The sequence below is a fragment of the Lepus europaeus genome, chromosome 13 (assembly GCF_033115175.1).
Source record: "Lepus europaeus isolate LE1 chromosome 13, mLepTim1.pri, whole genome shotgun sequence".
Classification (NCBI taxonomy): Eukaryota; Metazoa; Chordata; class Mammalia; order Lagomorpha; family Leporidae; genus Lepus; species Lepus europaeus.
In genome coordinates this window covers 29,566,394-29,579,817 of record NC_084839.1, presented here as the reverse complement: position 1 = coordinate 29,579,817, position 13,424 = coordinate 29,566,394, and the positions used below count along the sequence as shown (strand labels likewise).

The 13,424-nt window shown below is 44.1% G+C and overlaps 1 protein-coding gene across 3 annotated transcripts in view; it reads right to left on the bottom strand.

Annotated features, from left to right (window-relative positions):
• LTBP1 (latent transforming growth factor beta binding protein 1) overlaps window positions 1-13,424 on the bottom strand; it is a 445,454-nt gene that overhangs the window by 178,954 nt on the left and 253,076 nt on the right. For all 3 annotated transcript variants that reach the window (XM_062209234.1, XM_062209235.1, XM_062209236.1), the window contains 2 exons: window positions 9,925-10,027; window positions 2,719-2,790 (listed from right to left, as the gene is read on the bottom strand). In XM_062209234.1, coding sequence (XP_062065218.1) covers window positions 2,719-2,790; window positions 9,925-10,027 — 175 coding nt within the window. The remainder of the gene's footprint in view (window positions 1-2,718; window positions 2,791-9,924; window positions 10,028-13,424) is intronic.

Sequence of the window (13,424 nt, the reverse complement as noted above, 5' to 3'; positions counted from 1 at the left end):
TCTTCAACAAACTGTGCTGGCAAAACCAGGTCTCCATATGCACAAACATGAAGCAAGACCTCTACCTTTCACCTTACACAAAATCCACCCAAAATGGATCAAAGGCCTAAATCTAAAATGATTCAATACCATCTAATTTTCAGAGAACATTGGGGAAACCCTGCTAGACATCGGCATAGTCAAAGACTTCTTGGAAACTACCCCAGAGGCACAGGCAATCAAAGCCCAAATTGACAAATGGGATTATATCAAATTGAGATGCTTTTGCACTGCAAAAAAAAAGCCACTCAACAAAGTGAACAGACAATCAACAGAATGGGAGAAAATTTTTGCAAACTATGCAACTGATAAAGGATTAATAACCAGAATATAAAGAGATTAATAAACTCAACAAGAACAAACAACCCAGTTAAGAATTAAACAGGCATTTTTTTTTTTTTTTTGACAGAGTGGATAGTGAGAGAGAGAGAGAGAGACAGAGAGAAAGGTCTTCCTTTGCCGTTGGTTCACCCTCCAATGGCCGCTGTGGCCTGCGCATCGCACTGATCCAAAGCCAGGAGCCAGGTGTTTCTCCTGGTCTCCCATGTGGGTGCAGGGCCCAAGCACTTGGGCCATCCTCCACTGCCTTCCCGGGCCATAGCAGAGAGCTGGCCTGGAAGAGGGGCAACCGGGATAGAATCCGGCACCCTGACCGGGACTAGAACCCGGTGTGCCGGCGCCGCAAGGCAGAGGATTAGCCTGTTAAGCCACGGTGCCGGCCTAAACAGGCATTTTTCAAAAGAGGAAATCCAAATGGCCAAGATACACATGCAAAAATGCTCAGCATCACTAGACATCAGGAAAATGCAAATCAAAACCCCAATGAGATTTCACCTCATCCCCTTTAGAATGGCTTTCATACAGAAATCCACAAACAAATGCTGGCAAGGATGTGGGGAAAAGGTACCCTCATTGACTGTTGGTGGGAATGTTTACTGGTACAGTCACTGTGGAGGACAATATGGAGATACTCCAGAAATCTGAACAAAGACCTACCATATGATCTAGCCATCCCATTCCTGGGAATTTACCCAAGGGAAATGAAATCAGCAAATAAAAGAGTTATCTGCACCCCAAGTTTACTGTAGCTCAGTTCACAAAAGCTACGATATGAAATCCATCAACTGAATACTGGATAAAGAAATTACGGGGTATGTGCACCATGGACTACTACACAGCATTTAAAAAAATGAAAATCTGTCATTTGCAACAAAATGGATGAAACTGAAAAACATCATACTCAGTAAAGTAAGCATAGGACAAATAAGCAAAGGACAAATACATTATGTTCTATTTTTTCTATGATAACTATTAGAGCACCTAAAAGGTAAGCTACAGAAGCAAAATTGACACTATGAGATGCAATGACTTTGAACAGCCCTTGTCTCAACTGTTGAGGAACATTTTTTGTTTTTTTGTCATACTATTTGTTGAACTCTTTACTTATATAGAGTTAATATTATGTGTATAAAGTTAATTGAAAATAGATCTTAGCAAAAATATTTTTTTATAGGAACAGGAATTATAGGAATAGGAGAGGGAGAAGAAAGAAAGGTGGGAGTGTGGGTGGGAGGGCGGGTACAGTAAGAAGAATCACTATGTTCCTGAAGTTGTATTTATGAAATGCATGAAGTTGTATTCCTAAAATAAAAGGTTTCTGGTAAAAAAAAAAATCTCTATAGCCAGTAGATACATGCTAGTCAAGGAGAATGGGCTATAGGCACCAAGTCAGAAAACACAGGCTCAGTTTTTCCTGGGGTTTTTGGTTCACTTAGACTCTAGGAGATTCTCTGTTTCTTTGTTTACTTCAATGTATGCCTATTTCCAATATCCCAATAATAAGACCTTCACGCTAGACAGGGAAAGGGCAAGGAAGAGCACTAATCATCCCACAAAGTAACCACAACAAAATCTGATAGCCTAACTATGTACTACACTAGGCACTGGCAAACCCAAGTTACAATCTCAGTTCTATAAAGCCAGGGACAGACACTGAACCTCTTTGGGCTTAAGGTTCTTCACTGACAAAGTACAGACACAACTAGAGGTTTTCTCTGCTTGGACAGTTCAGTGGTATTATTCAAAATAAACTGAGCAATAGAATTTAGGGCATTTCATATTTAGCTCCATTGCTTTTTTAAATGCCTATGAAAAGTGTGTTCACTTTGATATTTAATACTTGAATATTTTAAGACAGGCAGCCAAACTGTGATTAAAGTAAAAAAGAGCATTCCACTGCCCAACCATGCATCACCCAAGAAGTAGAGCATTAGGGACATATAAGGAGACTTTAAAAAGTTCACAGAAAATTTGCATTATTTTAAAATTCCTCTTTTCCATGAACTTTTGAAGACCCCCAAATGTGTAGGTGCACCTGCATGGATATGAGGCCTGTGCATGAAGACTACAGGGTGCTCTGTGAAGTGACCCAAACTCTAGGGATTTTATCACAAATTAATAGAAGGTAAAACTTTCCCAAAGTTGCAATGGTAGTGAAGCAATTCCAGCACCAAGACAATAAATTTCTGGATTTCCTTAGCTAAAGGGAGCAAACAGGAGGTAAATTACTGTGTGACCTTTCCAGGCCGGGCTGAGGAGTAACATGTGGTAAGACAACTCGAGCTGCCAAAGAACCAAAACAGCTGTTGAGTCTACACCAATCAATTCTGTTAACCTTACCTTGACAGAAGGTATTGTTGACTCGCTTATAACCTTGTAGGCATTCGATCATTTGATTATATCCATGATAAGCTGTAAGTGAAGAAATAATTCTTGGTTACATGCTTAAATACTTAGAATCTTCAAGCTACTGTATTTGGTAACTGAAGCCATTCAAGGCTCAATGGACTTATTCACTGATACCAACATGTATCTCCATGATTTCTTTCACATGTTTTTCAGTGTACTTCCTATTTTCATTACAGTCTGAAAAGTTGTAAGTTTTTATGATGCTAACTACAACAATTATAAATTATTTTTAATTTTCTTCCAACATGTGATTAAATTTTTTTTAATAACAAAGGCTCTATTTTTCCCCTCACCAATTTGCTTTGGAGGCTTGGGTTTTCCTATCCAGCCCAGGGAGGTTGACCACAATGTCCTGCTCTGTCTGGGACATGGTCAGGTTATTTTTGCTGTTCTGGGAAAGTTAGTTAACAGCATTTTACTCTCAAAACTTTCTCAGCTTTGACAATAAAACATAGCTCTACCATAACTACAGGTTCAGGTCTTCTCCTTATGATTCTTAGCACTGCAAACCAGAGAAGAATGGGCAGCTGATGAGGCAAAGACATTAAAAAGGCTGCTGTGGTTAGGTATGTGGTGATTCACAACACTCAAACACCACTCCTGCCGTGGCTGACAATTTATCAACAAAACCTTATTCACCAAGATCCTGATCCACCAAAATGAAACCTGAGAAACACTACCAGGCATAATGAATACAGCCTAAGTTTGGGGACCAAACAGACATGGGTTCCAATCTTGGCTCTGCCTATCATTAGCTTTGTGACCTTGGCAACAAACTTCCTAGGTGTCAAACTAAAATTCTGCACAGTGAGGATATTCCCCATATACCAGGCAGGGAAAGGCTGTGTAGTATTGAGAGATAATTCACACACAACATGCTTTCCACAGTACCTGACCACAAGCACTGGCCAAATCTCAAATGTCATTGTAGTTTCCTGCAATGTATAGCAGAAAACAGGCTGTAATCAAAATAGGATAGATGATTAGACCTTTTAAAAAAGCCTGGATAGGAGCAAAAATGGAAAGTTCAGAGTGAAAATAGCAATTTTATTCAGAAAAATAAAATTATGTTGCTCTCAATATCTGCTTTATCTGTCATCCCAATGGTACAGGGTGAATACTTACTAATGGGTCCCTATCCTTCTTTACTTCCTTTCTTTGCTATATGAAATGATTACTTCAAAAAAGTTCATGGAAAACAATAAAAGATGCTTATTTTGGTGCTTTTAAAGCATTTAAAACCAGCCGGCGCTGCGGCTCAATAGGCTAATCTTCCGCCTTGTGGCGCCAGCACATTGGGTTCTAGTCCCGGTCGGGGTGCCGGATTCTGTCCCAGTTGCCCCTCTTCCAGCCCTACTCTCTGCTGTGGCCTGGGAGTGCAGTGGAGGATGGCTCAGGTCCTTGGGCCCTGCACCCCATGGGAGACCAGGAGAAGCACCTGGCTCCTGCCATCGGATCAGCGCGGTGCGCCGGCCGCAGCGCGCCAGCCGTGGTGGCCATTGGAGGGTGAACCAATGGCAAAGGAAGACCTTTCTCTCTGTCTCTCTCTCTCTCTATCCACTCTGCCTGTCCAAAAAAAAAAAAAAAACATGAAAACCATGTAGAGGGGTCTTCCAAAAAGCTTATGGAAAATGCCTATCATGGGTCTCAAAATTTTTTCCATCACAATAAGTATCTTTTAATTCCATTTTTCCCCATGAACTATTTTAAGTGCCTCTGTTTTTCTCCTGCTCTTCAGATTTTTCTAGGTATCTATAACAGAAGATCGGGGGGTTGGTGCAGCACTTAAGTCACCCACATTCCTTATCGAATGCCTGATTAAAGTCTTGGCTGTTCCACTTCTGATTCAACCTCCTGCTGTGTATCCTGGAAGACAGCAGATGGCTCAAGCACCTGGGTTCTTGCCACCCATGTGGGAGACCCTACTGGAGTTCTAGGTTCCTAGCTTTAGCCTGGCTCCACCTTCTTTGACTGTTGTAAACATCTGGGAAGTGAACCAGTGGATCAAACATCTCTGCCTTTCAAATAAAATTAGTAGTAACATTTTTAAACATAAAAAATGGAAGGTCAAAATGAAGAGTCTGGAGATGGTTAGTTACGAGGGAAGACGTTGGCACATGGGAGTTGCAGCCTCTGGGCCTGACGTCTAGTCTTGCTCCAGACAACGAAGATACTGCGGAGCAAGTTGCTTGCAGAGATTGTGGAATCTCTGTGAATTCTTCAAAGACAAGAGAGAGAATAACGTGTTTTAGAAGTTTCAACAGTTGTCTGCCTCAAGGGAGAGAGCCAGGCCAGAACTCTTAGCGCTCTCCTCAGCTTAGGATTCCGTGTCAATTTTCTTTGAAAAATGTTTAAAGGCCAAGTGGCTTGCTCATGCTAAGCACATTTCTGATAGATCACACACTGCTCATGGAAGTCATTTGTGGATTTAAAAGTAAGTTTTCACAGCAAAAATGATCAACAATGAAAGGTCTTTCTGTTTGTGGCTAAATAGAACTTCAAGCATTAAATAAAAGCCAATTGAAAACTGGAGTTTGAACTACTTTGAGTGAGGAGGGGAAAAAAAAAAAAAAGGCATGGAACACAAAACCATACCATCTAAAGCCAAGGCAAGTCTGCTCTCTTCCAAGATGAATATGATTTAGAGAGGAGTACCAACCAAGGAAAGCAAAGTTTTTTTTTTTTTTTTTAAATGACACAGGAAGAATGTGACCCTGAGTGTGTTTCTTAAGAGTGAGTCACTTAAGAAGGCACAAACAGCATAAATGTCAAGATGTTAATCGTTTACTTCATCCATAATCCACATTGCCCCTCCTGAAGTTAAATCGGTTCCTCCGATTTTAGACATTATAGGAGCTACCATATGAATTATTTTCATCAGTGTTTAGTTCAAAGTAACAGCTACTCTGTCATTTCACATTCGACATCAACCATTATCAAGACAACGGAACGTCTATCGCTCTCTCGTTACTTTGGGATTTAGAAAAGAGAGGAAAGCAAAGCAGCCAAAGACAAGACACATGGAGAAGAAGTGTCAATGAAAGAGAAATAAGGAAGATGACGGAGGCATGGGAGAACATAAACAGAGCAAAGTTTTTTTTTTTTTTTTTTTTTTTTTTTTAACAGGCAGAATGGATAGTGAGAGAGAGAGACAGAGAGAAAGGTCTTCCTTTTGCCGTTGGTTCACCCTCCAATGGCCGCCGCGGTAGGCGCGTTGCGACCTGCGCATCGCGCTGATCCGATGGCAGGAGCCAGGTGCTTCTCCTGGTCTCCCATGGGGTGCAGGGCCCAAGGACTTGGGCCATCCTCCACTGCACTCCCTGGCCACAGCAGAGAGTTGGCCTGGAAGAGGGGCAACCGGGACAGGATCGGTGCCCCGACCGGGACTAGAACCCGGTGTGCCGGCGCCGCAAGGCGGAGGATTAGCCTAGTGAGCCGCGGCGCCGGCCTCAGAGCAAAGTTTTAAGAACCTAACTTGTCTCATTCTCAGTCCCCCGACTTAACAGCAGCAAAAAGATCTCCCTCTGCAACAGCCCTACCACTACACACACAGCAAGGGTACACACTTCAAAGAAAGGAGGGCGAGGCTTTCTCAACATTTAAAATCTAGACTCTTGCCTAATGAGTCCTAAGATTCAACAGCAAACACCAAGAGCTGGGAGTCAAGCTTGGGTCTACCTAACTTCAAGCACCCTGCTCTTGAAATCCATCAAAGGCAACCCAGATGGCCCTTTGGCAGGTTGCCAATATAAGTTGAGGCAAGTGGATCTTCTCGTAAGGAGAGACCATCACTCACACTGCAAATGATTAGCCAATCAGCTTAGAGAATCTACTTGGAACATTCTCTCAGGACCAAATGTCCTTAGTATGGGAATATTTTCCTCAACAAAAATTAGTAATAATCAGAAACTTAGTGGGCATTTCCACAAATGAGTCCTCCAAAGATCAGAGCAGCATTAACAAGACATGTTACATGGAATTGGCTTGGGGCATTTACAAAACTTTTAAGTTTGAGAGAAAACAATTACAAACAAAAATAGAAGAACAAATATTATTGCTCATGAGAAAAACTGTGAATATCAATGTAACCAGAAAATGTAACAAGCCCCCTTTTCAAGCCAAAGGCATCACATTAGGAAGGTGGGCTAAATAACCTGTGCTGTGGCTAACAATGGCTTTATTTTAATATTAGGTCATCATCAGTAAGAATTAAAAGAACCTTTCCTTTGTACTGTGTGGTAAGTTTCATGTCTGTACCCACTGAAGGAAGTACATTCTCATAAGCTGCAGACATGCAGAGTGTAAAGCTCCAATTATTTCACCAAAATTTAAAAATATGAACTCATAATATTTAAATCTATGATCTACCTGTCTATCTTCAATTACATGAGGCAAAAATATAATGATTACATGTAAAACAAAACAAAACAAAAAACTCCAAACACTTTCTAGGAATATTTCCTTCTTTCCTCCCATTTTTTTTTTTTCAAAGGCAGAAAGAGTTTCCATTTGATGGTTCATTCTCCCAATGGCCACAGCAGCCACGGTTGGGCCTGACTAATGGTAAGAGTCCAGAACTCCATCCACATCTCCAATGTAGGTGGCAGGGAGCCAACTCCTTGAACCTTAATCTGCTGCCTCATTGGCAGGAAACTGAATGGAAAGTGGAGGAGCCCAGACATGAGCCCAGGCATTTTTATATGGCATGTGGGCATCCCAAGTGGTGACTCAATGGCTGTGCCAAATGCCAAATGCCAGGAAATACTTTTTAGAGATCAGTTATCTAGGGGCCAGCACTGTGGCATGGCAGGTTAAGTTGCTGCCTACAGCACCAGCATCTCATACAGGCACCGGTTTGAGTCCCGGCTGCTCTACTCTGATCCAGCTCCCTGCTAATGCACCTGGGAAAGCAGAGGAAGATGACCCACGTGCTTGGGCCCCAGTACCTATTTGGAAGACCTGGAAGAAGCTCCTGGCTCCCAGCTTCAGCCTGCCTCAGCTTGAGACCATGTGGCAAGAGAACCTACAGATGGAAGATCTCCCTCTCTGTGTCCCTGTCTGTCTCTTCCTCTCTCTGTGTAATTCTGACTTATAAATAAATGAATAGGGGCTGGTGCTGTGGAGTCCCAGGTACTCCACTTCCAATCTAGCTCTCTGTTAATGGCCTGGGATAGCAGTCCAAGATGGCCCAACTGCTTGGGCCCCTGTACCCACAGGAAGGACTTGGAAAGAGCTCCTGGCTCCTGGTTTCTGGTTTCAGATAGGCACAGCTCTAGCCACTGTGGTCATTTGGGGAGTCAATCAGCAGAGGGAAAACCTCTCTCTGTCTCTCCCTCCCTGTCTGTAACTCTGCCTCTCAAATAAATAAATCTTAATCAAATAAACACATCTTAAAAAAAGAAATAAGCTACCCAGAGTTAATACTGTGGTCAAAAACTATTATTGGGGGCTGGCACCGTGGCGCAATAGGTTAATCCTCCACCTGCGGCGCCAGCATCCCACATGGGTGTCGATTCTAGTCCCGGCTGCTCCTCTTCCAATCCAGCTCTCTGCTATGGCCTGGGAAGCAGTAGAAGATGGCCCAAGTCCTTGGGCCCCTGCACCCATGTAGGAGACCCGGAAGAAGCTCCTGGCTCCTGGCTTCGGATAGGCACAGCTCCGGCCATTGCAGCCATTTGAGGAGTGAACCAACAGAGAGAAGATCTTTTTCTCTGTGTCTCCCTCTCACAGTCTGTAACTCTCTCTCAAATAAATAAATAAATAAAATCCTAAAAAAAAAAACTATTATTGGGGGCCAGAGCTGTGGCATGGTAGGCTAAATCTCTGCCTACGGCACCAGCATCCCATGTGGGCACTGGTTCATGTCCTGGCTGCTCTTTTTCTGATCCAGCTCTCTGCTATGGCCTGGGAAAGCAGAGAGAGAAGGGCTCAAGTGCTTGGGCTCCTGCACCCGTGTGGGAGACCTAGAAGTTCTTGGTTCCTGGCTTTGGATTGGCACAGTTGCAGCCATTGCAGCCATTTGGGGAGTGAACCAGTGGATCGAAGACCTCTGTCTTTCCCTCTCTCTAACTCTGACTCTCAAGTAAATAAAAACTAAAACAAAACGAAACTATTTTTGGGAAGAGAATAACAGAAAGAAATGAGCCTAGATATATTCAAATCAACAGGTTCTGAAAAATGTATTAAAGACAAATCCAAACAAATAGGTATTAACATAGATTGAAGTCAAAGAGGATTATAATTGTGTAAAAGTGGTGCTAATGGGCCAGGCGTTTGGTGCAGTAGGTAAGGCCCTGCTTTGAGTACCCACATCCCATACCAGAGTCCCTGCTCCTGATTCCAGCTTCCTGCTCATGCACACCTGCAAGGCCCTAGGCAATTGCTCAAGTAGTTTAGTCCTCGCATCCATGTGGGAGACCTATCTTGAATTTCCAGCCTCTGCTTCAGCCTGGTCCAAACCCAGCTGATGCAGGCATTTGAAGGAATTAACCAGTGAGTAGGAGAGCTCTGTCCACCTAACCCTCCTTCTTTCTGCCTTTCAAATTAAATAAATAAAATTTAAAGATAGTGCTAAGAAAAACAGGGGTAAAATGTGCTCCAGTGGTTACAAATTTATTTTATACAGCAGCAACCAATCATTTCTTCATTTTAATTTTTTTTTGGGGGGGGGACAAAATCCTATAGTATAGTATAAGAGAAACTACAGGATAGTAATGAAAACTTCATTTAAGTACTTTAGCCATATAAATAACAGCACTAACTTTTTATGGGGCTCAAAACATTGATTTAGCATTTTATCTTTCCCTGAGACAAAAACAATTTTTTTTGGCTTACTACCTCTTAAAACACATTTTTTTCCCTCCATAAATAATCCAATTGAGGAAGGCAGTTGATAACTGAACTAATTAAAAAAAAAATCAATGAAAGTTTGCCTGGAGTTGCAAGATTTCCAGAAAGGCAATATACATTAGACATAGCTTTAATATGTTCTAGAATTCAGCATGAGGCTTCTTTGAAACTAATGGTGCCGTTATTAAAGGAGTAATCAAAAAAAAAAAACAAAACAAAACAAAACAAAAAACAAAAAACCCAGACATGCTACATTAACCTGCAAAAGAATGATGAAACATCACTTACATGGTTTCTTGGGGCATTTCTGGCATTTGTGAAAGCCCCAGGAGGTACCCACAGTTCCACAGCAGTCCTCTTGCTTCGAAAGGCCAGGGAGAGCTTTGCCGCACTGCAAGGAGGAGGTGTGACATGGGGGTTAATTGAGGGCAGGGTGCTCTGCTCCAGAGCACTGTTGTGCTTCACAGTCACGTTATAAAACAGCTCCCTTGTTATCGACACAATTAGAGAAGGGGGAAAAAGCCATAAAACCCAGCAACAAAATACCAGAGCAGAATAAATGCAACACTGAAATGAACATGAACATTTCCAAAGAAGAACGCCTTTGCATTTTTAGGTTTATGAAAACCTGCCGTGCTGCTCAGAGCACTTTATAAAACCCCAGTTTCCATTGTCTTTTTCGTTCCCAGTAAGAACCTCATAATTTAAATGATGAATTTAAACGTTTTGAATTTCGGTTTTAACTGTTTAAATCTTTCATGTGGATCTGGGCTATCGGGGTGGGGGATGTGTGTAAAATTTGCCAGTGTGCCACAGATCTGGTCTTCCTGTAATACTCAAGGCCTGAGGAGGGACAGTACAGGAATGGACAGGACAAGAAATGGTGATGGGCTGAGCCAGACTGGTTCTGGCAAGACACAGGCTCCAGGCAGCCAAGTGGCCTGACTCAGAGAGGTCAGGCAAGCTAGGACCGTGCTGGCGGGTTGACATCCAACCAGCCTGAGCAGGCAACAAAGTGAGGCTTAGAAACTACCAGAACAGCACTGCTGTCCACAGTAAAGACCAGGTCAGACTCCTGATCAAACACACGAGGTCAAAAGAAACTGAGTGACAGCAACTGCAAGTTCCTGGTGTGGGGAAGACCTAGAAAAACAGCTATTTCTCTGTCCAATTCAAAGGCCATTGTGTAGGGAGTGAAGGACTTCTGAAAATTTACCTGCTAAAAAACTAGGATCTAGGGAACTCTAGTAAAACAGTTCCTGGAAATTGGGCCGAAACTATGAGTCGAGGGCAGGCAGCTGCAGTTCGAGATAAGGCGCCAGATAAAGGCATGGGAAGCACCCAACCGCCCCTTATCTGTAGGTCCCGGCAGACAGCAAAAGTATGCAGGGTATTTACTGCACGCCCCCGCCCTGCTTGCTTGGGAAACTGCCCGAACTGCCCCCTTCCTTAGCCCCTTACCCAGTAACCATTAACATATCCAATGAAATTGTAACACGACTAAATATGCTAATGTTGTGGTTTTAAGCTTTAAATACCCTGAAAACCTGCTGTTTGCTGCTGCTCTCTCTGCACTACACTAGAGGGTGCTATTGAGACAGCCCATTTGCAAATGAAATAAACTTCCTCTTGTTATTACAGCGGTTGTTGAAGTGGAGGTCGTGTTTCTGGGGTCCGGTCAATTTGTGGGACGCCTGCTTAAGGGGTCTTACATTTCTTGGGGGCTCGTCCGGGATTTGGAACCCCAGATCCACCCTCCATCTCCCAACCGGAGGTAAGTCTTTTCTGTTCCGTGTATTTTTGTGTGTTTTATTGTTTGTCTGTACGGGCGATAGAGCGTCCGGGCGATAGAGCGCCGAAAGAGTGGGAAGCTGGTAGTAGGCAGGACAGACGTGTCCGGACCCCTGGCTTCAGCCGTGGGGGGACGCCCCCAACGGTGTATTGGGGGGAAGGGAAGGACTTTGTCTCCCTCCTCCCCCGGGAAAGGCTGATAGAGCGGCCGACCCCATCTGAAGTCTTGTTTCAGTTTTGTTTCGTCTGGGAAAGGCTGATAGAGCGGCCGACCCCATCTGCAGTTTTGTTTCGTCTGGGAAAGGCTGATAGAGCGGCCGACCCCATCTGAAGTCTTGTTTCAGTTTTGTTTCGTCTGGGAAAGGCTGATAGAGCGGCCGACCCCATCTGAAGTCTTGTTTCAGTTTTGTTTCGTCTGGGAAAGGCTGATAGAGCGGCCGACCCCATCTGAAGTCTTGTTTCAGTTTTGTTTCGTCTGGGAAAGGCTGATAGAGCGGCCGACCCCATCTGCAGTTTTGTTTCGTCTGGGAAAGGCTGATAGAGCGGCCGACCCCATCTGAAGTCTTGTTTCAGTTTTGTTTCGTCTGGGAAAGGCTGATAGAGCGGCCGACCCCATCTGCAGTTTTGTTTCGTCTGGGAAAGGCTGATAGAGCGGCCGACCCCATCTGAAGTTTTGTTTCAGTTTTGTTTCGTCTGGGAAAGGCTGATAGAGCGGCCGACCCCATCTGAAGTTTTTGTTTCAGTTTTGTTCTGTTCTGTTGTCGCGCGCAGTGTCTCTGTTTATCTTGTGATTGTGTTCTGTGTTACGGTTTACTTGCCTTTTGCCATTAACATGGGACAGGGACTAACTTTGAGCCTTGGCTGGACTGCGCACTCAGCTCTCTGCGTCTTTGCTGGGCCGCCCGCCTGGCCTGGTCGGGTGTGGCCTCTCCGCTCGAGCCTCCCTCCTTCCTCCTCCCCCGAGTCTCTCAGGCTCTGTCTGGAGAGGTGCCCATCCATCCTTACAGATGTCCCTTCCTAATAAACCTTGCTGTTTTGCCTCCCGCTGCTCTCTGTCTCACGCCTGAATTCTTTCTTGCGCGAAGACAAGAACCCTGCAACTTTGAGAAGACATCGGAGGTCAGTATTCCTTCCCTCAAGCGGGACCGGATCTGTGGAAGTGACCGTTGAGTGTCCGGCACCCCACAGCTCTCCGAGAACGCGGAGTCCCCCCGGCCACGGCTTAGCTACGGCCGAAACTCCAGAGGGATTGTAAGGAACGGGAGGGCGATTAGGAAGGCTTTTGGTAGCTTTGGTACATCTTAAAGTTTTTGTGAGCTATTACTGTTGCTAGGCTTTGATTGTCTGAGGACTGAATCTGGAAAGGAGCTCAAGTTAACTATCTGTTTTAATTGACTGTTTGCAGTAGTCCTAATTGATCTGGCTTTGGCTAAATTATAGGAGGTTCCCAGCACTCTTGGTGAAATGGCGCACCTACCCAACCCCACGGCCAGTCCTGCCAGGCCCCGGTGTGCGCAGTTTTCCCTGTAAATGGGGGACCACAGCCTTTCTCTGCATTCTATTCCAGTCCACGTGGCCTGCTGCACCCAGGCAGGCATAGCCAGATATCCCTATGGAAAGCGCCCCCCCCCAGGGCTGCTTTTTTTCCTCTCCTGGAGGAATTTCCAATTCAATACTACTGCCGGCCTTACCTAAGGGAGCCAGAGCCTTAAGCCATTAACCCTTTCCAACCTGATGGGTTTTTCTCTTTGCAGTTAATGGAAGCCTAAGCAATGGTTCATATGCTGATGTCTAGTTCTTTTCTGTGCTGCTGTCCCTGACTTATCTGATGAGATAAGTGCCTTGAAGGTTTCACGTTTTTCTATTGCCATTATGAGTCTTGATTGGGAAAACTGCAACGCAAAGTTGTTTATGTTGTTTATCTGTTTTCAGTGTTTGAGTGATTACCCAACTGATCAGAAGTGTACTAATTGTTGGCTAAACCGCTTGACTCTGAC